Genomic DNA, 27,830 nt, shown 5'->3' with positions numbered 1-27,830 from the left:
ACCGTCGCATTGTAGTGCTCTTTCCACAGCTTACAAGCCAACCATGGGAAGGTATTTCGCGTATTAAACATTTAAAATACTGTCACAATCTACTCATTGAGACATCTACTTTTATGTTAACAGTTTAACCCAGTAAGACAAGTGATACAGTTAACAACCGTGGGTTTTTATTAAGGCAGCTTGACTGACGGCACATAAATACGCGTAATGTTTTTGTTCTAGTATTTAAGAAAGAGAGCACTTTCCTGTAACTAATTCTCGGTGCCCTCAGTTACACACACATAATTTCTGTCTCACAGACCTCTGAACAAAATGATAACCGCAGACCTCTCGATGATAGCCTGTTATTTCAATACCATTATTGCTATATCTTTCATCAGTTCCGTCTGAAATCTGCATAATAACCGACAATTAGATGAATGTTATGTTTTATCTTCAGCTGAGCATAGCCCTTCACACATTAAAAAAAAAACCCTAAATGTAAGTATAGATTGGAACAATCGGTTTAATGACCAATTTTCCTGATAATAATGTAACATGGAGCAGAATGAGGCAATAATGCACAGTTAGTAAACAATAAATTTTAATTATGAAAGGAATAAACCCAAACACATTTATCACTGGTCATGTGAAATGATATAGCTAATATCGGGCACAAAAGCAAGGCTCATTGACAAACGCAAGCAGTTGCGAACATTTTCATCACTTATGCTTGATCGAAACCTTGATTTATTCATTTTCGTCACCGAGAAGAATCTTTCACAAACATATGTCGACCCGAACATGGACATAACTCTCGCCGCTTCTCGGTGCAGGCGTGGAAATTTTTGTTGTGAAAAATTTTCGCAGAATTCTTTTGTACTTCGCACTGCAAAGAACTTGTCCTTCAGTCTTGTATTGCACTGTAGGTCGATCAGTTCCATCTGTAGATCATTCGGAGCATCTTCAACTGACGACGAGAACGGTCGAGCAAAGAGGCGAATGACAGGAGACCAACTCGTAACATCTGCAAATCTTGCTCGAAATTGTTTCTTAATTTTTACAAGTATTGATACGTACTCTTGAAATCTAGAACTTTCATGGACCAGTCCAAGAGTCGGGAAATGTGCAGTGTTTTCTGTCAATAGCTGGCTCTCCCAAAGCGCAAGCTTCCTTTCAAAGGCATTTACTTTTTCCACCATGTCAGAAATTAAATTATTTTCACCTTGCAAACGGACGTTCAAGCTGTTCATGTGAGACGTAATGTCCACGAGAAATGCAAGGTCTGATACCCAACAAGGGTGTTCCAACATAGGTTCACTTTTTCCCTTCTCATGTAAGAATGTTACTATGACCAAACGTAAATCAAAAAATATTTTCAGCATTTTACCTCGACTGAGCTAGCGTACTTCAGTATAGTAAGGTATGTCGCTGTACTCCGCTCCCAATTCCTCAAAGACCCACCGAAACTGGCGATGCGTAAGCCCATGTGTCTTCAGATAGTTTACAGTACACACAACAATTTACATGACGTTTGCTAAAGTTACTGATTTTGCACAAAGCGCCTCTCGATGCAGAATTCAGTGAATTCCACGCAACGTCTCGTCTGTGCGCCCTAGCTTTTTGCGCATCCGTGCTGCGAGTCCTCTCTGATGGCCTTGTATTGATGGTGCTCCATCTGTGGTCACTGAGACTAACCGATTCCAGTCCATACCGACACCATCAAGCGCTTGCTCGACAGCTAGGAGTAAGTCCGCACCTGTAGTAGTCCCTTTCAAAGGTACTAAGTCCAAAACGTCTTCTATTACACAAAGTGCGTTGTCGACACCTCGTATGTATATCACAACCTGGGCTGTATCTGTAAGATCTGTTGCTTCATCGAGCGCAACAGAGAAAGCAGCAAAGTCTTTAGCCTTATTTATTAAAGTGCGCGTCATTTATGACGGCGGCCGAGTTTAGGTTCGTTCTGCGCATCTGACGTCACAAAACACAGTCAGCCAATGAACAGAGAACGACGTTGCCAGAGCTCGACTGCAGTACAGAGCATGGACGAGTGTCTTCAGTTTTAGAAGCGTTCAGTCTTAAATAAAGTAACTGAACGAAAGCAATGTCTTGATAGCAGACTTTCTTTTATAGAAAGTTTGGAATAAGCATTCTTTATACCAATTGCTTCATATTCTATTAATTAATTAAACCAAACAAGTAATAAACCTCCTAATTCAGGCGATAGCAAGGAAAGGTGTTTGTATCATTCTCACTGACCGCTTTTTCGCAATAAAGAACAGCGGTAATTGTTTATTTCCTACTGTACTTAGACGAAACGTGAGTAATTCACAATCGTACCAACAGTGTTTGTCGGTATTTTGCGTCCTACTTTAAACTCCTTGTGGAAGTTTGTTGAATGCTGAGCTGCTTTTGCGTAATGGTTAAAGAATTTGGCTGCCAAGTGAAAGGTTCTGAGTTCAAAACCTTAATTGGTGCCTAATGTTTTATTTATTTAAAAACGATATCGAAGTGTCTTACTTCATGAATTTTATTCGTTTGAACGTGGTTTTTTGAAATTTCTAGTGGCTACTGAAGTCAACCATACGGTAAGTGTACGCTATGGACTTTTACCTCTGCAAACTCTTCAAAATTTCGTGCAGTGGTTTACTACATTTAATGCTGCGCAACAACTGCGTTGAACATCGAAACAAAATTAAGTCATTTATAGGGGGAAGGTATCAGTCAAGAAGATGTGCAAAAATCAAATTTTTGGGCCAAATAATTTTGTGAAATCGAATGATAAATGTGTCAAAGCAATCGGAACATCGTGTGTCTACACAGGCGAGCAGTGCAGTGATGACAAAATCGCGCGCAGCGCGGAATGCGGGGAGCACGTCTCTGTAGCAGCGAAAGGGTTAATGCGGCCGTGGTGGCTTTACTTCATAAACTGCGCGCTCCCCCCTAAACGTAACTTTGCTTGGCGTGTGCAACTGGCAACGCTGCAATCTCCCGCGTCTCGGTGGGCATGCGCGAACCGCCAAGATAAAAGAATTGAACTATAGCTGCCTGTGCACATCGCCGGCCATGGCACTGATACGTCTTGTCACTGTTTGTTGGATAGACTGATTTCTTGATATCTGCTAACGTTCGTCGGACACACAAGTTCAGCAGCATCAGTCAGACACCATTTCCCAAACTCACCTACGGAAAAGGGTTTCCCAGATTGTGCAATTCTTAATGCGATTTTAAAACTTGCTCGCAGTGAAGATTTAGTGTGGGTGTCATTCTGGAAAATTAAAAACAGTACATTGAACAGGGTACAGTGAAACAGACATAAATGTAACACAAGAAACTAAGAGTTCAAGAAGCATCAGTTACTTTGACGTACAGTAAAATCGAGTTGATGTGTCTCATCCATTTTCTTAAGGACATTTAATTTTGCTTGCCGTTCTTCACTGTTGAGTACACTACACTCGTCTTAGTGATATGTATTGTAGTGTCTTTTAATTGAAAACTTACGCTGGCCGCCTGTTATTCGGCGGCACAGCAAACACTGTGAGTTTTCGCCAACGGCTACAAAAAAGAATTGCAGTTCCCAGTCATTTTTAAACGAATGAGAACATAGACCTCCAGTCCTTTGCTTTTTCACAGTACCTGCCATTTCTCAGTACTTCTCTGTTGAGGTTACGGTCACCAGGGGTAAACGAGACTGGGTATGTTGCGCTCTTTTTTTTTTTCTTTATTGTGATTTCATGCCCCTGCCCCATATGGGCAGGGGAGGGCTGTCAGCAGCACAATCCGCCACTCTTCAGCCGAGTGACATGACAACTAAAACAAGAATAAAATAATACATACATAAGGAGGAAAAAAAGGGGAACATAAAACAGAGTAAGGGGAGAAAATGGAGGTAAAAATACACTGACATGTATACGTTCATTGCGGACAGTTAAAAAATTCACCAGAAAGTTAAAAAACACAGTTGGCGATTCGTAAAACACAAAGAAGACACTGGATGCGCATGCACAGGTTAAAAGTTGGCCACAGTATTAAAAACACTCCGAAACAACACACTTAAAACCCACTTGGAGCACACACGACGAAGAATAAAACCACCAGGCGGGACCTGCCGAGGGATATGTTGCGCTCCTGATTGTACCACATAAATAGGGAAGTGGAGCCGCCACCGTTCATTTAGGACACATGTCTAATAACAGATGTCGCTGTCGCACACGTGCGCACGTGTGCAGCACTTCCGCACGTCTGCACACTGTGCAGCGTTACGCCGGCCCTGAGTTAAATTCCTTTGTGCATTAGAACTATCCATTTGCTAGAAAACTTAACAATAAGGTATGTCTAATGTATTTTCAATAGTACATTTAATTCTCCAATACACACTTCGAAGCAAAGCTTCATCAACGCTTCAGCTGGTTATCAAATGCAGTCCATTGTGATGTCAGCACGCCAGAAACGCGTGTCTGCGAATTTCAGCAAAGTCTATATATTCCTAGTACCATCGAGATATTTCAAGCGTGCATGTATAATTCTATCGTCAATGCCGTAACGAGAGTTATGTATCTTCTTCATTTCCTCGAACGATTCGGCGGTCACAGCGATACGCTGCACAAGAAGGTAAGGTTCCTCTTGTACACTACCGCTTCGAAACATTTAATTATGAATCGTACACAGTGAGGAATTCTTATCAACTTACAGCATCAACTGTCACAAAATCGTGCCCAGGTTTATATGTCTCCCATGAATGGTCTTTCGTCTTAACTTCCCATGATCACTCGTGACCGATGTTACCTATATACCCTCCACGCTAATAGAGTGGATGGCTTCTAATCAAGTTTTACCCATTTTTCCGAGAGGATGCTTCATACTGGCTCAATAGGGGGGTGGGGGGGGGGGGGGTGGAAGAGAGATCTGGTGAGATTCAGCTAAATTACAACAGTGGCACCTAGAGGGCACACAAGAAAGACTGGGATTGCAGGGAGGCACTAGAGCTGCTGACAAGTGTGAGCGGAAGAATTCATTTGCGTCTTACAAATTCCAGTCGCTGGATACCAATCGGGAAGCGCCAGCCACATATGACTGTGGTGCACTAGTATATCCGGGACATTCAGTGCAAGAACAAACTTGTTCATATGGAGGACAACGTCCCTTATAATGATGATCTTGGACAATAAACGACGATTACCGAAAAATGGGCCACACCTGGTCAAACAGAGGATATTGTATCCTACGAGAAGCCGCAGTACTTGCTATGAAAACGTGCGCAGTTTACTGCTCCAATCCACGATGTGGGAGGCGAAGAAGTACCAAGGGAAAGTGGAGAAACTGAAGAATACAATCACGTTGAGTGGACCGGAACGAGTACAGGTAAAACAGCTCCAGTGACATGGTCGATGACGAGTGACAGGAACATGAGCGGCTATACCGGCAGGCCAACACATCTCCTCAGAGTCGACTGTTACGAGAAAAGGAGAACAAAGACGACTTAAGTGGGAGCACATCAGCGACGGAACGCGGACTGCAAAGGTTATGGGAATTGAGAACATCAACAATCCATTTAGTGGGGTATACCAAGAATTATGAGTATCTGAATCCAGATATGAACACTGCCAGAGGAACACCTACACACTACGCGTAACTGACAAATCTGTAACACGTAAACTGTCTTTATCATGTTCATTGTATGTGGCATGCTTCTTTATTTCAATGGTTAGCAATAGGCCGATGTTATAATTGTTTAGACAGATGAAGGAAGCAGGCAGGTTTTGATGTACTTTCCGAGACCACAAAGTGCCACACAACAGTAATTTTGGTATTAGAGATCCCGTATATGAGTATAACGTACTTATTTTTTCCTTTATTTCTTCTTAAGGTTTTGGTTTTGAGCCTATGTAACGAAATAACGTTTTAACAGTAAATATAATCAGCACGCCAGACTTGATTACTCCGTCATAATTACGAAACATTTTTGTCGTCTAGAAGGGAGCCCCAACGTAAATGAAACCGTAAATACAAATCAAAAAATTGGCCCGGTGCGAAAAGCACTCGCTCACTGACGTTTCCGTACAAACTTAATTACGTATTACTTCCAGGAATCGAGATTCTCGACAATTTTTGCCTGTTATCTACATTAATACTGGCAATATCCCAAGGATTCCAAGACTTTAGAGAATGTTTTAATTCTAAGTCTACATTCGGATAACAAATGACAAAATAATGTTTTTCCGTGTGATATCATTACAAATTATGTCCGCACCCGGTAGCTGCGTGGTCAGCGCGACAGACTGTCAATCCTAAGGGCCCGGGTTCGATTCCCGGCTGGGTCGGAGATTTTCTCCGCTCAGGGACTGGGTGTTGTCCTAATCATCATCATTTCATCCCCATCGACGCGCAAGTCGCCGAAGTGGCGCCAAATCGAAAGACTTGTACCAGGCAAGCAGTCTACCCGACGGTAGGTCCTCGTCACACGCCATTATTTATTTTAACGAAATTTTATGATTTTTTACTTTACTTCAATTGTGAGACCTTTACTTCTTTTCAAATTTCACGATACTACGTCAAGGAAACGTACCCTATAGGTTTTAATGAGTGAATTTGTAAGTAGATTGCCGTATCTTTTGACTGCATTGACTCAAAAGCTTCTCTTTTTAATCTTGAGAATTGGAAAACAGTATGTTGCTTGATATTTTATTTTAGTGTATAAACTTATTTCGGGTTTATTGCCTTCGTCAGTACATGTCCTGAAGTCTTAGATGGGCGTATGTCAACTTCGAGTAAGCCATTATTGCTGTCTGTAGTTGCTCGTTGTATTATTATTTGCAGCAACGCAGCATACTGTTTTCCAATTACCAGCACAATGTCCTACTGAAACATAACATGTGCTGCAGATCTCACAATAAAGAAACGTCACTTTTTTACAGAGGCAAGGGAGCGGAGATCTTAATATGTGATCCTATAAGAGTTCCGTTTTTACCGATTGAGATACGGAAACGGTAAAATAATAGTTTTGTAAAAAAATCTGATCGGTGCATGAACTACAGTTTCCAAGAATCGTGTCAATTAATGAATACGCACACACAGACGCCAGCAGCGCTCACCTGGTCCAGAATGTGCTGAGCTCCTGAGCAATACAGGAACAGCTGCGTCAGCAGTAGGGGAAGCGAACCCCAACACTTCAGCGCGGAATTGCTGTCTGGGCTCTGCAGGGAAATAAAGCGGTGTTAGTGATACAAGAGGCCAACAGCGCTAAAGAAAACCAATGGACAGGGATACAGAGCATGTACAAAATAACCATAAAAATAGACTAACATGGTGTATAGCCGCCTGTGGAATTCTATACAGCCTGCGTTTTCTCTGAGGTTCTATGCATACAAACCTTGAATAGAAGTTGATAGCATTCTATTTGATACGAGGACCTTCCAAAGAACCTTTCAGTTTCTTCAGAGATTCTGAAAGGGCTGTGGCGGTCTCAATTACGAGCGCTCGCTGAAAACTAATGCCTCCGAATTTTTTACGTGAAAACTCTTAAAGCTTTTGAAACAAAACAGATGTCTTCCTGTCTACATAATTACAGTCCTTTGCTGCTACAGGGCTCCCAATTCTTGCGTGAAACATGGTGGTGTGTAACGTAACTACGTCGGTGAATGAGAAACAGCGTATTGTGATAGTTTCGAAATCGAAGAGTTCATCTACACATAAAGGTTCTTTTCCTTCAGTTTGACAATGCCAGACTACACATGAGTGCTGCGGCGCCTGCAACAATCAAAAATGGTTCAAATGCCTCAAACCATTATGGGACTTAACATCTGAGGTGATCAGTCCCCTAGAACTTAGAACTACCTAAACCTAACTAACCTAAGGACATCACACACATCCATGCCCGAGGCAGGATTCGTACCTGCGACCATAGCAGCAGCGCGGTTCCGGACTGAAGCGCCTAGAAACGCACGGCCACAGCGGCCGGCTGCAACAATCCGAAGCCTTGGGTTCACTGTCATTGATCATCCTCCGTACAGTCCCGACTTGGTCCCACCCGATTTTCAACTGTTTCCAAAACTTAAAGAACGCCTTCAAGGACTTACTTTTGATAGTGATGAAGTTTTGCAAGCAGCAGTAAGGTTGTGGCTCCGTTAACAAAGTCAATTCTATAGTATCAACAAACTGGTTCGTCCCTGTGGTGACTATGTCGAGAAATACACACATCAAAAGAAGTTTTTCATCACCCCGGTCCCAGATAGATGTTAACTGTGGATATTGTATCACAGACACAGTCCCTTGGACTGTTCAGAGATGTCACTAAACCTGCCCGAAGATGTAAATAACGATGCATGAGCAGCGTCTGTTAGGCGGAGGGAGTCCGATCAGTTTGACTCATTCCACCAAGAAGGAGGAACACGACACGTGTTGTCTGTAGGTGAACCATGCCTAAACGGTCGACACCGTAGGAAGGGATGTGTCCAGGCGTCTCGGAGTGGACCAAAGCGATGTTGTTTGGACATGGAGGAGATACGGACAGACAGGAACTGTTGATGACATGCCTCGCTCAGGCCGCCCAAGGGTTAATACTGTAGTGGATGACCGCTACCTACGGATTACGGCTCGGAGGAACCCTGACAGTAACGCCACCATGTTTACGTGCAGCCTCAGGACGTCATGTTAACGACTCAAACTTTGCGCAATAGTCTGCGTGATGCACAACTTCACTCCCGACGTCCATGGCGAGGTCCATCTTTGCAACCACGACACCATGCGGCGTGGTACAGATGGACCAACAACATGCCGAATGGACCGCTCTGGATTGGCATCACATTCTCTTTACCGATGAGTGTCGCATATGCCTTCAACAAGACAATCGTCGAAGCAGTGTTTGGAAGCAACCCGGTCAGGCTGAACGCCATAGACACACTGTCCAGCGAGTGCAACAAGGTGGAGGTTCCCTGCTGTTTTGGGGTGGCATTATGTGGGAGCGACGTACGCCGCTGGTGGTCATGGAAGGTGCGGTAACGGCTGTACGATACGTGAATGTCGTCCTCCGACAGATACTGCAACCACATCGGCAGCATATTGGTGAGGTATTCGTCTTCATGGACGACAATTCCCATCGTGCACATCTTGTGAACGACTTCCTTCAGGATAACGACATCGCTCTACTAGAGTGGCCAGCATGTTCTCTAGACATGAATCCTATCGAACATGCTTGGGATTGATTGAAAAGGGCTGTTTATGGACGACGTGTCCGCCCCCGGTAGCTGAGTGGTGAGCGCGACAGAATGTCAACCCTAAGGGCCCGGGTTCGATTCCCGGCTGGGTTGGAGGTTTTCTCCGCTCAGGGACTGGGTGTCGTGTTGCCCTAATCATCAGCATTTCATCCCCATCGACGCGCAAGTCTCCGAAGTGGCGTCAAATCGAAAGACTTACACCCGGCGAACGATCTACCCGACGGGAGGCCCTAGTCACACGACATTTATTTATTATGGACGACGTGACCCACCAACCACTCTGAGGGGTCTCCGCCGACAATCTGGCCAATAGTGCCTTAATGAACTTGTGGATAGTTGCCACGACGAACACAGTCATGCATCAATGTAAGAGGATGTGCTACTGGGTATCAGAAGTACCGGTGTGTACGGCCATCTGGACCACCACCTCGAAGGTCTCGCTGTATGGTGGTGCAACATGCAATGTGTGATTTTCATGAGCTACAGAAAGGGCAGAAATAATCAGAATGAGATTTTCACTCTGCAGCGGAGTGTGCGCTGATATGAAACTTCCTGGCAGATTAAAACTGTGTGCCCGACCGAGAATCGAACTCGGGACCTTTGTCTTTCGCGGGCAAGTGCTCTACCAACTGAGCTACCGAAGCACGACTCACACTCGGTCTCACAGCTTTACTTCAGCCAGTATCTCGTCTCCTACCTTCCACACTTTACAGAAGCTCTCCTGCGAACCTTGCAGAACTAGCACTCCTGAAAGAAAGGATATTGCGGAGACGTGGCTTAACCACAGCCTGGGGGATGTTTCCAGAATGAGATTTTCACTCTGCAGCGGAGTTTGCGCTGATATGAAACTTCCTGGCAGATTAAAACTGTGTGCCCGACCGAGACTCGAACTCGGGACCTTTGCCTTTCGCGGGCAAGTGCTGGCAGAAGTAAAGCTGTGAGTACCGGGCGTGAGTCGTGCTTCGGTAGCTCAGATGGTAGAGCACTTGCCCGCGGAAGGCAAAGGTCCCGAGTTCGAGTCTCGGTCGGGCACACAGTTTTAATCTGCCAGGAAGTTTCATGGCAGAAATAATGTTTATGTTGATCTCTATTCCAATTTTCTGTACAGGTTCCGGAACTCTCGGGACCGAGATGATGCAAAACTTTTTTTGTTGTGTTTAGATACACTCCTGGAAATGGAAAAAAGAACACATTGACACCGGTGTGTCAGACCCACCATACTTGCTCCGGACACTGCGAGAGGGCTGTACAAGCAATGATCACACGCACGGCACAGCGGACACACCAGGAACCGCGGTGTTGGCCGTCGAATGGCGCTAGCTGCGCAGCATTTGTGCACCGCCGCCGTCAGTGTCAGCCAGTTTGCCGTGGCATATGGAGCTCCATCGCAGTCTTTAACACTGGTAGCATGCCGCGACAGCATGGACGTGAACCGTATGTGCAGTTGACGGACTTTGAGCGAGGGCGTATAGTGGGCATGCGGGAGGCCGGGTGGACGTACCGCCGAATTGCTCAACACGTGGGGCGTGAGGTCTCCACAGTACATCGATGTTGTCGCCAGTGGTCGGCGGAAGGTGCACGTGCCCGTCGACCTGGGACCGGACCGCAGCGACGCACGGATGCACGCCAAGACCGTAGGATCCTACGCAGTGCCGTAGGGGACCGCACCGCCACTTCCCAGCAAATTAGGGACACTGTTGCTCCTGGGGTATCGGCGAGGACCATTCGCAACCGTCTCCATGAAGCTGGGCTACGGTCCCGCACACCGTTAGGCCGTCTTCCGCTCACGCCCCAACATCGTGCAGCCCGGCTCCAGTGGTGTCGCGACAGGCGTGAATGAAGGGACGAATGGAGACGTGTCGTCTTCAGCGATGAGAGTCGCTTCTGCCTTGGTGCCAATGATGGTCGTATGCGTGTTTGGCGCCGTGCAGGTGAGCGCCACAATCAGGACTGCATACGACCGAGGCACACAGGGCCAACACCCGGCATCATGGTGTGGGGAGCGATCTCCTACACTGGCCGTACACCACTGGTGATCGTCGAGGGGACACTGAATAGTTCACGGTACATCCAAACCGTCATCGAACCCATCGTTCTACCATTCCTAGACCGGCAAGGGAACTTGCTGTTCCAACAGGACAATGCACGTCCGCATGTATCCCGTGCCACCCAACGTGCTCTAGAAGGTGTAAGTCAACTACCCTGGCCAGCAAGATCTCCGGATCTGTCCCCCATTGAGCATGTTTGGGACTGGATGAAGCGTCGTCTCACGCGGTCTGCACGTCCAGCACGAACGCTGGTCCAACTGAGGCGCCAGGTGGAAATGGCATGGCAAGCCGTTCCACAGGACTACATCCAGCATCTCTACGATCGTCTCCATGGGAGAATAGCAGCCTGCATTGCTGCGAAAGGTGGATATACACTGTACTAGTGCCGACATTGTGCATGCTCTGTTGCCTGTGTCTATGTGCCTGTGGTTCTGTCAGTGTGATCATGTGATGTATCTGACCGCAGGAATGTGTCAATAAAGTTTCCCCTTCCTGGGACAATGAATTCACGGTGTTCTTATTTCAATTTCCAGGAGTGTATGTAGAAATGAAGAATAAAGATATGTAATATTGTATGTTGTATGCTAACAAGGGATCTAGAAACGACGAGAAGGCTCCGTCCCCGCCGCAGCCGCAGTGGTCCACAACCCCACGACGACTACCGCAGTCCACTTCACCCCTCCGCCGCCCGACGCCGAACCCAGGGTTACTGTGCGGTTCGGCCAACGGTCGAACCCCCCCCCCCCCCGGGAACGTCTCACGCTAGACGAGTGTAACCCCTATGTTTGCGTGGTAGAGTAATGGTGGTGTACGCGTACGTGGAGAACTTGTTTCTTTGCGAGCAATCGTCGACATAGTGTAGCGGAGGCGCAATGAGGGGAACCAGTCCGCATTCGCCGAGGCAGATGGAAAACCGACTAAAAACCATCCACAGACTGGCCGGATCTCGACACAAGTCCGCCGGGCGGATTCGTGCCGGGGACCAGGCGCTCCTTCCCACTCCGGAAAGCCGTGCGTGAGACCGCCCGGCTAACCGGGCGTGCTATGTAATGTTAATAACGTTTGTTTTATTTATAAACCATTAAAAGTTTTCACATAAAAAATTTTAAGGAATTAGTTTTCAGCACGCCATCGTATTTTACCAGTCCAGACTATAACATTTAGATTAATAACATTCAATGTCGGCGAAAGTGGTGGCAATCGAAGAAGTATTATTTTATCTTCATGCCCACCACATCAGCCGTCGGGGTATTAAACAGGGGAGGCTAGTGTGTGTCGCCAGTACACACCCGAAGATGGCCAGAAAACTCTGCGCCGACGTTTTGGAGGTAGCAAGTTACAGACATCCGCCAGTTGCCCGAAATTTTTTGGAACTAGGCTATTTTAGTCTAAAGTTGGTTGCGTACGTCGTAATTTGAGTCTGTATTTAATTTCTTTCCCTCTTATCTTTCAACTTTAAAGTTATCCACAAGTAATTAGTTTGCATTCAGTTGTGTACATCAAATCAAGCAGAAGACAATTTAGAATAGCACTATCCGCTCAGTTCCATAAAAAAAAATTATCCTGTTTTACCAGGTAACGTGGTGGCCGCGTGGTATGAGGAGCCTTGTCACAGTTCGCCCCGTCGGAGGTTCGAGTCCTCCCTCGGCCATTGGCGTGTGTGTGCTATCCTTAGCTTAAGTTAGTACAAGTTAGATTAAGTAGTATGTAAGCCTAGGGCTCGATGACCTCAGAAGTTTGGTCGCATAGGGATTTACCACCACCACCTTCATTCAAGAAGACGTAACACTTTCGTCGCAGTGGCTGCTTTTCTGACATTACAAGTGGTCAATGCTTCTGGATTATTAAGGCTATATTTCAACTAGTAACAAGTACTTGCAGTAGTACTTCAAGACTAGACTCTAGGCCCTTACTTGAATAGAGCTTACATGGCAGATCGTCCGTTGTCATCTCGTGTCAGCAAATACAAATAACCTAAAGACAACGCTCTCATCTGCAGGCACAGACGACAGATGTGATAAGAAGACTAGGATGACTGCAGAGATTTCGAAACATGGGAAACAGATTCGTGCATTAAGCTCAATGCCGCCATAAGTCAAGCGACTGTCCTAACGAAATGATGACCACGAGCAACAGGTGACATAATTCTATTCGGTGCACCAGTACAATGGATTCCGACTGCAAAATATCTTTTTGTTGCGCTTGATCACCAATTGCCGTGGAAAGACCATGCAGACTAGAAGCAGACTGGAAGCAATCATGTGCCATCTTGGCTTCCCTATATCCAATCGTTAACGAAACATCTACACTCTTTGAATAATGTGGGCTCCTAATCCTCAGCGTCTGTAAGATCAGTTATGAACTACACTTGTCCCTCGTGGGAACCCGCAATCAAGACACATACACTATATGATCAGAAGTATCCGGACACCCCCAAAAATATACGTTTTTCATATTCGGTGCATTTTGCTGCCACCTACTGCCGGGTACTCCATATCAGCGACGTCAGTAGTCATTAGACATCGTGAGAGAGCAGAATGGGGCGCTCCGCGGAACTCACGGACTTCGAAAGAGATCAGGTGACTGGGTATCTCTTGTGTCATACGTCTGTACAAGAGATTTCCACACGCCTTAACATCCGTAGGTCCACTGTTTCATATGTGATAGTGAAGTGGAAACGTGAAGGGCCACCTACAGCACAAAAACGTACAGGCTGACCTCGTCTGTTGACTTACAGAGACCGCCGACAGTTGAAGACGGCCGTAGAGTGCAATAGGCAGACATCTATCCAGACCATCACACAGGAATTCCAAACAGCATCAGGATCCACTACAAGTACTATGACAGTTAGGTGGGAGGTGAGAAAACTTGGATTTCATGGTCGAGCGGCTGCTCATAAGCCACACGCCACAAATCACCCCGGTAAATGCCAAACAACGCCTCGCTTGGTGTAAGGAGCGAAAAACATTGGACTATTGAACAGTGAGAAACGTTGTGTGGAGTGACGAATAACGGTACACAGTGTGGCGATCCGATGGCATTGGTATGGCGAATGCCTGGTGAACGTCATCTGCCAGCGTGTGTAGTGCCGACAGTAAAATTCGGAGGCGGTGGTGTTATGGTGTGGTCGTATTTTTCGTGGAGGGGGCTTGTTGTTTTGGGTGGCACTATCGCAGCACAGGCCTACATTGATGTTTTAAGCACCTTCTTGCTTCCCACTGTTGAAGAGCAATCCGGGGATGGCGATTGCATCTTTCAACACGACCGAGCAGCTGTCCATAATGTACGGCCTGTGGCGGATTCGTTAAACGATAGTAACATCCCTGTAATGGACCTGCCTGCACAGAGCCCTGATCTGAGTCCTATAAAACACCTTTGGGATGTTTTGGAACGCCGACTTTGTGGCAGGCCTCACCGACCGATATCGATCCCTCTCCTCAGTGCAGCACTCCGTGAAGGACGGGCTGCCATTCCCCAAGAAACTTTCCAGAACCTGATTGAACGTATGCCTGCGAGAGTGGGAGGTGTTATCAAGGCTAAGGGTGGGCCCACTCCATATTTAATTCCAGCATTACCGATGGAGGGCAGTGATTTACAGCCAGGTGTCCGGATACTTTTGATCACATAGTGTATATAAAAAGAACAGATCAAGAACAAAGCTCTCCAGCGCATCCACCACGTCCAAGAAATTTGCTAATTGCTATCCCCACGAAACTGCAGGGGAAATACAAATGCACCAACGTTTCAAAGACCATGTCGCAAAATTACATCGTACGTCACGATACTCGCTTAATAGTTTCATCCTAGGCTGACGTGTCAGATTCCTGTTCTTCATAAGACACTACGGAGAGTTTGAAATAATTTCATCCAAGATATTGATGCAAGGTTTCGTAATGAGAACTTAACATCACCACTTCCCTCCCCTTGCCGGCGAAATACTAGTTCTGAAAGTTTCTCCCACTGCAACGTATCGAATCGAGCGCCAGCAGAGGCCTGCTTTAGCAACCTTGGCTACGCAGTCATGTGATTAGTTGCAGAGATTGTACACCATACATCCGGGTGCGGTTTGGCTTTCTTTAACCGTGAACATGATCTGAGTAACTTCATCTTCGTCCCATACAACTATCTTGAAACAAACTATTCATTCAGTTTTTTACTTTGGGATTAGTGGGTCTAACACTCTGGCGGTCTTATACCTGTTACCACAGTTTCAAAATCGTATATCTAAGGCGATGATTCCACATAACATGGAAATCAAACACTGCTTGCAGTAATGTAGGCGATGATGCAGTCAAACAGTTTCTTTCTCTCTGTTTCATGTTTCGTAACGAGTTTTGCAGTTCGTAATGAGTTTTGCAGTTAACGGAATATTCTTTAAAGATGAAATTTTTTAACTTAAATGCTTTGAAGCGTATAAAGTAAATCACAAGTTGTTTTAGGCAATCATTCTTTGTGTATCTATTCTTTTTCTCTTTTTATGCCAGTTTTAAAGTCAGATCTGTACGACGTAGTGTCAGAACATTTGATTTTCACGCTGCTGTGCCCTCGGGCTCTTGTAAGGACAGCTTTATCTGAACTGAAAACGAATATATTTGTCAGCACACAGCGAATTTCGTTGAAATAGTTTGATTAGATAGCGGCTTGTTGATTCTCATTAACGCAGGGGACTTTGTAATGCGTGTATGTGTGTGTTTGTGCGTGTAGCAATGTTCACAGGATCCTAATAGCGCTTGCCCTTGACTCTGATCTACCATCCATGACGAAAATGAATTCAGATAATTCTGTGGCAGGCGACGTGTTTTGTGGCGTATCCACAGGATAAGCTCTCCGAAGGAACTCCATCACAACTCATAAATATTTTTTCTGTAATGTCAATAAATGAGTTTCCCCCCGTTAGACCTCTTTTCTCTTTAAGTATATTTTCTCTCAATATCAAATTATTGCATATCTAGGTAGCAGTGTAATTTTTAAATGAAAATATCTATTGCTACCAAGAAACAACTGAAATATTTTGTGTAGGGTTTCTCTTAATTATTGTCATGGAGAGGATGCATGGGTTTGGAATCTGAATAATACTACCAATGATCGCAACTAGTTTGATAAGGTTACCAATTTTCTCATTGAATTTTGTATTATAGTGAGGTTTTACACTCTTTTACTTCTGATACAATATTTTTCCACCTATGGAGCAATATTTATTGTGTATCGGTTTTTAGCGTTGTCTTAAGTACGCTGAGTCGGCTGTGATTCTTACCTCTCATGCCTACTTTTTGCCTTCCGCATTGTTTCTTCTGTGGCTACAGCTTCAACACTGCATGTAGTGTACAAGTTTGCAATATTGTGATGTGTTTTAGGATACAATATGAAACACCTAAGTTTTCTCCTATGATTTTAGATACGTCGATGTAGGTACCCAATTTCCTTCCTTAAAATTTAAAAATGGGGAAATGAAACTGAGATTAGGCTACTGGATATGGTGTTCATTCACACACTAAACTGTCAGTAGTTTAAGAGACAGGTTCTGTTAAAAGTTAAAGAACGGTAGTTCACTCGAGGAATAAATTTTTCAGATAAATATTTTAGTGCAATGTAACTGCCGCAGATGGCAGTGTATTTGTCTGCGACGAACTCTGCTTTAAACATCATAGAGCTTACTGCAGCTTGTAATAACTAAACCGTCCTAGTAGGAAACTTGTTTAAGTTAACATCTGTATACTAGCATCTGTCCCCTTATTTACATTTCTCTGGTCTGCCCTAGTAGATCTTTTGTTGGGGTAGTTGGCATAGTTACGAAACGAGTATGAACACAAATGAGCTGTAATCTATCCAATATTTACAAAATATTTTGGTTTGCATTATGGTATAAAGTAGGTTACATCCACAAACCTTATTAGTGAGCGGTGTATTATTTATAACATTGGGGATGCTTAGCCAACCAAAACTCAAGAAATAAATCGAAATAGGTTGAAGAATTTATTGCAGTTATTTTTGAAGTTCACAAAATGTGATACCCAAGTTAATCTTGCATCGCATGTGATATCCAAGAGTTGTACTTGTAGTCCTAGCCCTTCATACTTGCTCCACTCCCCTGCCATATGCACATAGTTTTAAGTTTCGCGAAGTAGTACTGGTAGTAGTAGCTTTATTAATCCGTAGATCTCTTTTTACAAGGATGTAGGACATGTCAAAGTACTTACAAATTTAGATCAATTTAAAATAAGCTAACTCGTATACACATATATTTACAGACTTCTAGGTAGAGACAATCATTAAATTTACTCCTGGTATACAATACTTTTTTTACAAATAACTTATTAAATAATGTAATGCCACATTGTTCACTCATACAGGGTGCTTCAAAAATGACCGGTATATTTGAAACGGCAATAAAAACTAAACGAGCAGCGATAGAAATACACCGTTTGTTGCAATATGCTTGGGACAACAGTACATTTTCAGGCGGACAAACTTTCGAAATTACAGTAGTTACAATTTTCAACAACAGATGGCGCTGTATGTGATGTGAAAGATATAGAAGACAACGCAGTCTGTGGGTGCGCCATTCTGTACGTCGTCTTTCTGCTGTAAGCGTGTGCTGTTCACAATGTGCAAGTGTGCTGTAGACAACATGGTTTATTCCTTAGAACAGAGGATTTTTCTGGTGTTGGAATTCCACCGTCGAGGACACAGTGTTGTTGCAACAAGACGAAGTTTTCAACAGATGTTTAATGTAACCAAAGGACCGAAAAGCGATACAATAAAGGATCTGTTTGAAAAATTTCAATGGACTGGGAACGTGACGGATGAACGTGCTGGAAAGGTAGGGCGACCGCGTACGGCAACCACAGAGGGCAACGCACAGCTAGTGCAGCAGGTGATCCAACAGCGGCCTCGGGTTTCCGTTCGCCGTGTTGCAGCTGCGGTCCAAATGACGCCAACATCCACGTATCGTCTCATGCGCCAGAGTTTACACCTCTATCCATACAAAATTCAAACGCGGCAATTCCAAAGGAATCATTGGCCCATTTTTCAGATCTGAAACGATTACTGCATCACGCTATCTGGACGTTCTTCGTGAATTTGTGGCGGTACAAACTGCCTTAGACGACACTACGAACACCTCGTGGTTTATGCAAGATGGTGCCCGGCCACATCGCACGGCCGACGTCTTTAATTTCCTGAATGAATATTTCGATGATCGTGTGATTACTTTGGGCTATCCGAAACATACAGGAGGCGGCGTGGCTTGGCCTCCCTATTCGCCAGACATGAACCCCTGTGACTTCTTTCTGTGGAGACACTTGAAAGACCAGGTGTACCGCCAGAATCCAGAAACAATTGAACAGCTGAAGCAGTACATCTCATCTGCATGTGAAGCCATTCCGCCAGACACGTTGTCAAAGGTTTCGGGTAATTTCATTCAGAGACTACGCCATATTATTGCTACGCATGGTGGATATGTGGAAAATATCGTACTATAGAGTTTCCCAGACCGCAGCGCCATCTGTTGTTGAAAATTGTAGCTACTGTAATTTCGAAAGTTTGTCCGCCTGAAAATGTACTGTTGTCCCAAGCATATTGCAACAAACGGTGTATTTCTATCGCTGCTCGTTTAGTTTTTATTGCCGTTTCAAATATACCGGTCATTTTTGAAACACCCTGTATCTCATTATCAGTCACTGCACACACTATACACACAGTGTTTCATAACACTTCACTCACTACATGCACACACACACACACACACACACACACACACACACACACTGGTGATCTTGTACCGTAACTTCCCATTTGCTATCCTGAAAAACTGAGTCAGAATCCCTCCATAATGAGTGAGATGTTGAGCTCAGAAAGAGGAAGAGGTGTTAGTATTGTGCCATGCATAGCTTGGGGGTAAGTATTTCTAGAAAGGAAAAAAAAGAAGGAAAAAACATAAAGTGAAAGCGTTATGTGGAATGTTGGATATTTTATAATCATTATTATTATTATTATTTATTTGTATAATATTTTTATCATACCCCTGTTTTAGCTAAGTACAATGTATAAAATGTATTGCATAACAGGTACTTCTTAGCTGCCATTTTAAATTAGTGTATTTTTGCAATTTCTTTAATCTCTTTTGGCAATTACATTGATCAGTTTTATTCCTTGGTAGAAAAAGCTGTTTTGAGTTTTATGTTTATTTTTTCTTGGTAAATATAAGTTGAGTCTATCTCTTATTGCATGGTAATGGACAGAGCTGTTTGTACAGTAATTACCAATGTCATTTTTGATATGTACAACTGCCTGGTAAACGCATTCACATGGAGCAGTTAAAATCCCCAGTGTTCTGAACAGTTCTTTGCAATCAGCTCGACTAGTATTTTGCTTATTATTCTTATGGCTCTTTTCTGGAGTTGAAAATTGTGTTCATATTTTGTGCATTTGTTCCCCAAAAGAGCCTGGAGGCGTCAACAGTTGATATACGTGGGATGTTCAATAAATAATGCAACACTTCTCTTCCTCGGCCAATTTTGGTTGAAAAAAGCGGCGTTCCTTACGAGAAATCGTGAAATATTTTCACTTCTGCCCCTGCACTTTCCGTAAGTTCCAATAGGTGGCGGCGCTATGTATAGCCTCCAGAATGGCGGCTGTAATGGAAGTGCGTTCCAAGCAGAGAACTCTCATTGAGTCTCTTTTGGCGGAAAACCAGAACATCGCACACACTCTTAGGCGCTTGCAGAGTATCTGCGGAGACCTGGTAGTGAACAAAAGCACGGTGAGTCGTTGGGAGAGGTCTCGGTCATCATCGAAACAAGGTCGCGTGTATTTGACCGATCATCCTCGTGCCGGCTGGCCGCACACAGATGTGATTCCTGCAAAGTTGGAACGTGAGGACACTCTCATTCGAGGTGATCGACGGATCACAGACACCTCGCTGCTCAACTGGACGTCTCTTTTGGTAGAGCTGACACACTAGTCCGCCAGTTGGGGTACTCAAAGGCGTGTGCCCGCCGGGTTTCTCACCACGTAACAGAAGACCATTGTAAGGGGTTCATTAGGGGTTCATTACCATTCGCTAGCTCACTTGAGGAGATGTAATTTCGATGAATTGCTCACGCGCTGCCTGCGATATGGAATATCTATACTACAATAGAATCGCAGGTCAGAGCAGTGTTGGCAGTAAGTAGAGTTTAGTAGCTCGCAGAGAGCAGTCGTGTTTTGTAGCTCGCACAGAGCACTTGAATTATGGAGTTCGGACACGGCGGTGCAGCGGTTGACCTGAGCGATGTGGTACAAAGTAAAAAAAAATATTATTGTTCTTTGTTGCCGCGCGCATATGTTAATTGCCACAACTGATTTAACCACAAATGTAATGTGAAAGTCCCATGTAATTCCTTGCAGAAATGTTTCAATAATAACTTTTGCCAGTCATTTATCTGAGTTTAAAGATTTTACGAATTTTTCCTGTGTGTACTCATGTTCGTTAAGCAAAAGAAAATCAGTTGTTTTCCTACAAATGAAAATCTAGTGTCCAGCATTGCACTGGGCTGTGCCAAAACAAATTTTCTTATAGGAGTAGATATATAGATAGCGTTATTCGGCGACATCATTGTGAGGTAAGAATTTTTCAGTTTATTCAGGCTGATTTCACATGACCATGACGCAGTGCTGCTGACGTCAAAACTTATTAATCTCGATATGCAGTGAGTCTTTAATGGAAGGTCACATAAAAACTTGAAATTTTATTATTTGAAAGAAATTTTTCTATCTGATACTTAAACGAGATTTTTCTGTTCGAAGGTTATACTAAATGTGAATATTATTATTATTTTTTTCTATTGGGAGGTTACACTTGTCGACATCCGGCCAGGAATGTATTTTGAGAATTTTCTGAGAAATAGTCAGTTACATATCCGCTCTTATTTATCTAGTGTCAAATGTAGTTTGCATTTGGCGCAACACATTTACTAATTTGTCACTCACTTTTCATAGATCATTGCTCTTTGTTGTCATTGCATTTATTCCACTCTGTATCCGCTTTGTCTTGGTTTGATTTTGTGTCCACCTTTAATTTATGAAAAATGCCGCGAAAAAGTGCAAACAGTACATCGCGAAGTGTAATGAATGAAAACACCGACGTGAACAGTTTGGCAATGTAGGAGATACTCAGTGACATAATTATAATCTCGCAACTTTAGATAATCAGTGAGCGCCAACCACCAGTAACAATTCAAACTTAAATGATGAGCATACAAATTTAATTATGGCCACTGTAAATTTAACAACAATTGATGACGCGGCGCGTTCCACCACAACGAACGCTGCCCAGTTTGACACATCAGATGTGCAAAATTTACACAGTGAGCAGATAAATGTTATCAATGAAGATGAATAATTTACTCAAAATATGTCAGATTTATTTAATTCTGATCTAGTGACCAACAGTGCACAACCAATCAGCAAACTTTTTCGTGAATCAGACAATGACCAAATGGTTACTAAACACGACTGCTCTCTGCGAGCTACTAAACTCGACAACACTGCTCTGACCTGTGATACTATTGTAGCATAGATATTCGTATCGCAGGCAGCGCATGAGCAGTCCATCGAAATTACATCTGCTCAACTGCGCTAGCGAATAGTAATGAACCCTTAATGAACCCCTTACACCATAAAGAACATCTGTGTGGAATTGCTTGCGAGTTACAAGGCTGCTCGTGACAATTTCTTGTCAAATGTCGTCACAGGCGATGAAACATGGGGTATTCAGTTCCAGCAGGAAACAAAACGGCAATCCATGGAGTGGCGACACACCACATCACAGTTCAAAGCCGCACTCTCACCCAGTAGTGCCACGGCAACCGTCTTCTGGGACCTTGAAGGGGCTCTTGTGTTTGATGCCCTTCCTCATACTGCAACGACCAACCCTGAAGTGCACTGTGCGAACCTCGACAAATTGAAGAAACCACTTCAGCCTTTTTCGTCGCCATAAAAATGTAAAGGAACGTCTCCTTTTTCACAACAACGCAAGCCCTGGCACACTTCATTGGACTGTTTTTCCTCATCCACACTTCAGCCGGGGTCTCGCACCTTCCGACTTCCATCTGTTTGGCCCAATGGTGGATGCACTCCACAGGAAGCAGTCATGGATAATGCAGCAGGACGTTGGCTCCGACTTCGACCAATAGAGTCGTACCATGCGCGAATACAGGTCCTCCCAGTAAGGTGGTACGGCCGCCACACTGAATGTAGATTACGTTGAAAAACAGTTTTGTAGCCGAAAGAGTGGGAAATAGTACGGTGTATTCGGATCCTGAATAAAACAAATCTGCTCTCAGAAAAAAAGTGACGCATTACTCACTAGTATGTAGCTAGGAAAGTTTCTGCATTCGTGCAGGGTGAAGTGTTACGTACGTAGGTGGCTGAGAAGAGCACCACGCAGGAGGAGACGGCTCCCACCAGGAACTGCAGCATAGCCACCGGGTTCATCAGCGACTCCAGCAGGCCAACCAATCTGAAAACGTGCGGCGAGAGGTGACAGTGTCCATTAACGACATAGAGGAAACAAAATTTTCCCTTGAACTGGTGAAGCCGTACTTACCAGTGTGTCATAAAATGCCTAATCCCACACGCATCAGTAAACTGGGACGTTGCAGGGGGAGGTCGGGTGCCGGCCCCTGTGGCCGAGCGGTTCTAGGCGCTTCAGTCCGGAACCGCGCGACCGCTACGGTCGCTGGTTCGACCCCTGCCTCGGCAGTGGATGTGTGTGATGTCCTTAGGTTAGTTAGGTTTAAGTAGTTCTAAGTTCTAGGGGACTGATGACCTCAGATGTTAAGTCCCATAGTGCTCAGAGCCATTTGGACCATTTTGAGGTCGGGTAGTATCGCACATCGGATTCTACTGGACAAAAGCTGTGATCTCTGTGACAGCAGATGTCGCACCACTGCTGCTACGCAGGAACAAGAGTAAAGACACGATTTTGAATCAAAACGACTGTACATTTCGGAACGGCGACAAGTTATCTGCTCCTAATGATTTTTTCTGAGCAAGAACAATTTCTGTAGTGTTGTGTTTTCTTTGCAGTACACATTTTTATTGTATACTTAGATACAAGGGATTTTATTCTGTATACTGTAGGCTATGACTATCTCTAGCTCGAGCAATAACAGTCGGAATATTAAACTACTACAGCGGTACATTTGGGTCCCACCGGACAAAGCAACTTTGGCTTCTATTGGACAAAACACAAAGCATAAAAACTTAAATTTTTACTGTTTTTAAATAAGCAGCACTGGAGAAGTCGGTACGTAAATGAGATGAAAATTTTATCTTTTTATTTATTTATTTATAATTAAACTAGGAAGATTAGCGCCATCACACCCTCCGCCAAGTCTAGCCAGCCATTCTACATAACTGCACATTATATACTATACTACCGAACCCGGCAATGCTTTGCAATTGCTAAATATGTACGCGAGTTTGATATACATCCTAATCTCCTTCTTCCCCCTCTCTCTGTCCATCTTCTCCTCTCCCTCTCTCTGTCCATCACCTCCTTCATCCTCATTATGTCCATTTCCTTCTCCAATCTAACTCACCTCCTCCTCCTCCTTCTTCTCCTCCTCAACCATCTCCCTCTCTCTGTCCACTTCCTCCCTCCCCATCTCTATGTTTATTGCCTCCCACCCTCCCATATCTGTCCATCTGCTCTGTCCCGTCTATCTGTCCTTGAGCCTTGTTTAATGATGTTGCCAACGAAACCTTGATTGGGGATTGAAGGTTTTTAAAATCAATGCGTAAATCGTTTGCAATCATTAGCATACGGGATATGAGAGACTTCTCCTGCTGCTGGATCTTTGAGAACAAGCGCTTCTATGACAGTATTTCGCATAATTTTAATCTGAAACAGGTGTAATTACAAAGTTTCGGACGATTTAGTTTCCGTGGTAGTATTTATCACAAGCCGATAAGCCACAATCACAACTTTCTTGTTTTCTGTTGAAATCCACTGCGAAGAAGAAAACAAAACAACACAGAGTAGTGTATGCAATTTTTGTTTAAAATTATATATACTTAAAATGAATATATATCGGAGAACAAATTGTCTAATGGTTTAACTGCTCTGCTATCGTAGTTAAAAGTGACTGCGAGAAATAAAACAAAAAAATGTTAAATAACTTTCTTTGTCCAGAACTTGAAAGGCGTCAAGTGAACATGAGAGAAATATGATTTCAGCAGTATGGTGCCACAGCTCACACGGCGAGAGCACCCATGGAAGTGATTCGACAAATATTCCCAGGACATGTTATTTCGAGATATGGTGATGTTTACAGGCTCACTCGCTCACCCGGTTTGTCGATATGTGACTTCTTTTTGTGGGGATATTTAAAATTAAAAGTCTACATGAACAAGCCTCGGACAATCGATGACCTGAAGAATTCCATTCGTCAGGAAATTAAAGCCGTGCGGAATGAAATGTTGGAGAGAGCCATGCATAACTTTAGGGAGAGAATCCAGATTTGTATGCAGCAAGAAGGACGTCATCTCCAAGACATTATTTTTCGAACCTAAAAAAGTATGTATATTTCAAAACTGCATTAAAAACTCTATCACTTAATGCTTGTTTTTATTATTTTTATCAAACCGCGTCCCAGTCATTCAATAGTGAAAAACATGCGTTTCCTGTGCTCCACCCTGTACAAACGAAGAACATGGCGACACTGATTTGTCTACAGACCCCAGAGATGGCGCATTCAAGTGAGATGGCTTCGTGTTTCACAGCTATCGATGGTTCATCTTCAGGGCATGCGCACGAGGGGCGTTCAATAAGTAATGCAACACATTTTTTCCCAAAAGTAGGTGTTTTATTCAGGTTTCCAATACAGCATATTTTAGTGACGAAACCCTATTTTTCAACATAATCATCGGTTAATGTGAGCAAACTTGTTGCTGCATCAATAACCAGCCCATCATCTGCGTACTGCTTCTCATGGAGTCCGTTCTTCACTGGGCCACAGACATGGTAGTCGGAAGGTGCCAGACCCAGGCTGAGTGGCTCATGAGGAAGAACAGTCGAAAGAAGTTTTGTGTGCTCACGGGTGCGCAGACTTCTCCGATGTCCAGCTGAGTAGCGAGGTGTTGGTGATCAGTTGATCCGCGCGTTCCAACACTGCACAAGTCACAGCTGTGGAGGTCGACTGGCACTTGGGAGATCAGACAGGTTTGCTCAGTCTTGTTGCATTGGTGACAGACGCTCGCCCAACGACTCGGCGTGCTTTTGTTCACTTCCAGGTCTCCGTAGACATTGCGCAAGCGTCTACGAATATCTGCGAGGCTCTGGCTTTCCGCCAAAAGAAATTCAATGACAGCTGTCTGCTTGTAGCGCACCTCAGTTACAGAAGGCATTTTCAAAGATATGTATAGCGCCGACACCTGTCGGAACTTCACGAAGTTACAAAGGCTGAAGTGGGAATATTCCAGGATGTCCCACAACAAATTCTAAATTTTTTTCAACCAGAATCAGCCGAGAAAGAGAATGTGTTACATTACTTACTGAACGCCCTTCATACTTACTCTATGATAGGATCACTCCCATTGTTTTATAGGCACACCTCGTAAAAAGTTCTTCGTGCAGCGGAAATGAGTAACTTTAATCATTTTTAAAAAATACTTGCAGTGCGCCTTAGCAGCTAAAATTTTGACAGCGAATTTATTTTGGTGCATTCCTCCTACTGAAAAAGTTTAAGGCATGTCTCGACATGGCGGATTGGGTCATTCCATTCCCTTGTTAGTTTGATGTTGTCTTTGAATCTACTGTCATCTAATCGAATGACATGTTCCTGGAGACATACTGGGTCTTAACTTTGCCTTTGATAAGGACAGAAGCTGAAGTAATGGATTAAAATTTATGCCAAAGCCAGGATTTAACCCAAGTCTCCCACTTGCTAAGGCAAATGTGCTATCCACTACACCAAGGGTTCCCAACAAAATTTTCTCGAGGACCCCCCTCATCGAACATGATGGGTACCTTGTCACATCACAGTATCAAGTACCTAAAAAATCCAAATTAATAGTCTTTTTATACATTTTCTATTTTTGGTACTTAGAAAAAACATTGACATATTCATTACTGAAAAAATATTGAGCTTAAAACTTTTTTAATTTAGCCATCATTGTTATTGTTAAATTTTTTATTATTGGTCAAAATCTTCGTCTTCAAATCTGGGTGTTTAGAATAACAAACTCTTTAAAAAAATTGAGTATGAACTGAAAATGACACGAAAAAATTAAGAGTGAGTGTATTGGTCTTTCCAGTGTACTACACTTGAGATTGCATTGAGTGAACATGAGTGAGTAATAAGAAAACACTAATTTCATACAAGATATTATTTATTTGAAAAAATGCAGTTACAGCAGAGTACGCCATCAGTAAACAGTTAGTTTTAATTTTCTGTTCTTAATGAGATGAGTTCAATCTGACCTTTGAGTCCATTACTTCTGTAATATTAGGTTACAAACTTGAAACTTTCACTCTGAAATCCTACCGCATGTCTTGCGGACCCCTCTGGCATAGCTCGCAGACCCCTGGGGGTCCGCGGACCACCTGTTGGGAACCAGTGCACTACACCATCCTGGCACTCTCACTGACACCGCTGCACAGTGGGAAAGCATTGACTTGAGTAGTTTGTGTAGTCACCTCAGCCACAGTGCCTCGTTGTTGTAGTGGATAGCACATTTTTCTAGTAAGCAGAAGACCTGGGTTCGAGTCCTGGCCTTGCCACAAATTTTAGTTTATCACTTCAGCTTCTATCCTACTATCACCTGTTCGAATTGTTACCAAGATCTGCAAAAGTTTCGAGATATTGACCAGTTACAAATATTACATTAGGATCACCTACCTGATGAGCTCTTTGTGGGTATCGACACATAAGCACAGCTCATTATACATGTCGCCGTGAGGTGTGGACACATCCTCTGGTTCAGCGCACAGTTTTATCTTCTGTGTTCTTTCCCGGAGGCGCAGTCCCGCTATTCTGGAAGCCAGGACCCTGAACTGCATCGAGATGTGTGCCATAATAGTCGCGAAAAAGCAGTCTGTGTTCATGTCGATGGAGCAGAAAAAGAAGGTGGCCACACACTGGTGGACGTACAGGAACCAGTAGGTGGGTGCCCGGGTAAGGTTCGGCCACGGGAGCTGCTGAAAGGGGAATAAGCGCACCTGGGGATACACGGAAAGTGGCAGCAGCGACCACACGACCATGGCCGACAGGACGGACGAGAAGAAGAGGAAAGTGAGTTTGACGGACCAGCGTCGGGTCTCGCGGAGGGCGGCCGCCAGCTGCGGGTCGGCGTCGCAGAAGTCGCGCTGGCGCGCCCGGAGCGCGTCGACGCCGCCGACGAGGGCCGAGTAGCGGCGGTGGCGCGCCAGCAGCAGCGCGGCCTTGGCGAAGCCCGAGGACACGGGGAAGGCGTTGGAGAGCGCCAGCGTCAGCAGCTGCAGGTCGCCGGAGCAGGCGTAGACGGAGCAGGCGGCTCCCAGCAGGTGGCCGGCGCCGAGCGCCATGAGGGCGGCGGTGAGCGCGCGGAAGGCGAGAGGCGCGGG

The 27,830-nt window shown here is 44.4% G+C and overlaps 1 protein-coding gene across 1 annotated transcript in view; it reads right to left on the bottom strand.

The window, feature by feature from the left end:
* LOC124613907 (odorant receptor Or2-like) overlaps window positions 1-27,487 on the bottom strand; it is a 36,577-nt gene extending 9,090 nt beyond the window's left edge. Inside the window, exons 1-3 of the mRNA XM_047142658.1 lie at window positions 27,127-27,487; window positions 22,643-22,742; window positions 7,074-7,175 (exon numbers count right to left, since the gene is read on the bottom strand). Of these exons, the coding sequence (XP_046998614.1) occupies window positions 7,074-7,175; window positions 22,643-22,742; window positions 27,127-27,332 (408 nt within the window). The 5' untranslated portion in view covers window positions 27,333-27,487. The remainder of the gene's footprint in view (window positions 1-7,073; window positions 7,176-22,642; window positions 22,743-27,126) is intronic.
* Between the last annotated feature and the right edge of the window lie 343 nt (window positions 27,488-27,830).

Source organism: Schistocerca americana, chromosome 4 (genome assembly GCF_021461395.2).
Source record: "Schistocerca americana isolate TAMUIC-IGC-003095 chromosome 4, iqSchAmer2.1, whole genome shotgun sequence".
Lineage (NCBI taxonomy): Eukaryota > Metazoa > Arthropoda > Insecta > Orthoptera > Acrididae > Schistocerca > Schistocerca americana.
The sequence above is the reverse complement of the archived record's forward strand: the minus strand, read 5'-3'. Positions and strand labels throughout refer to the sequence as shown.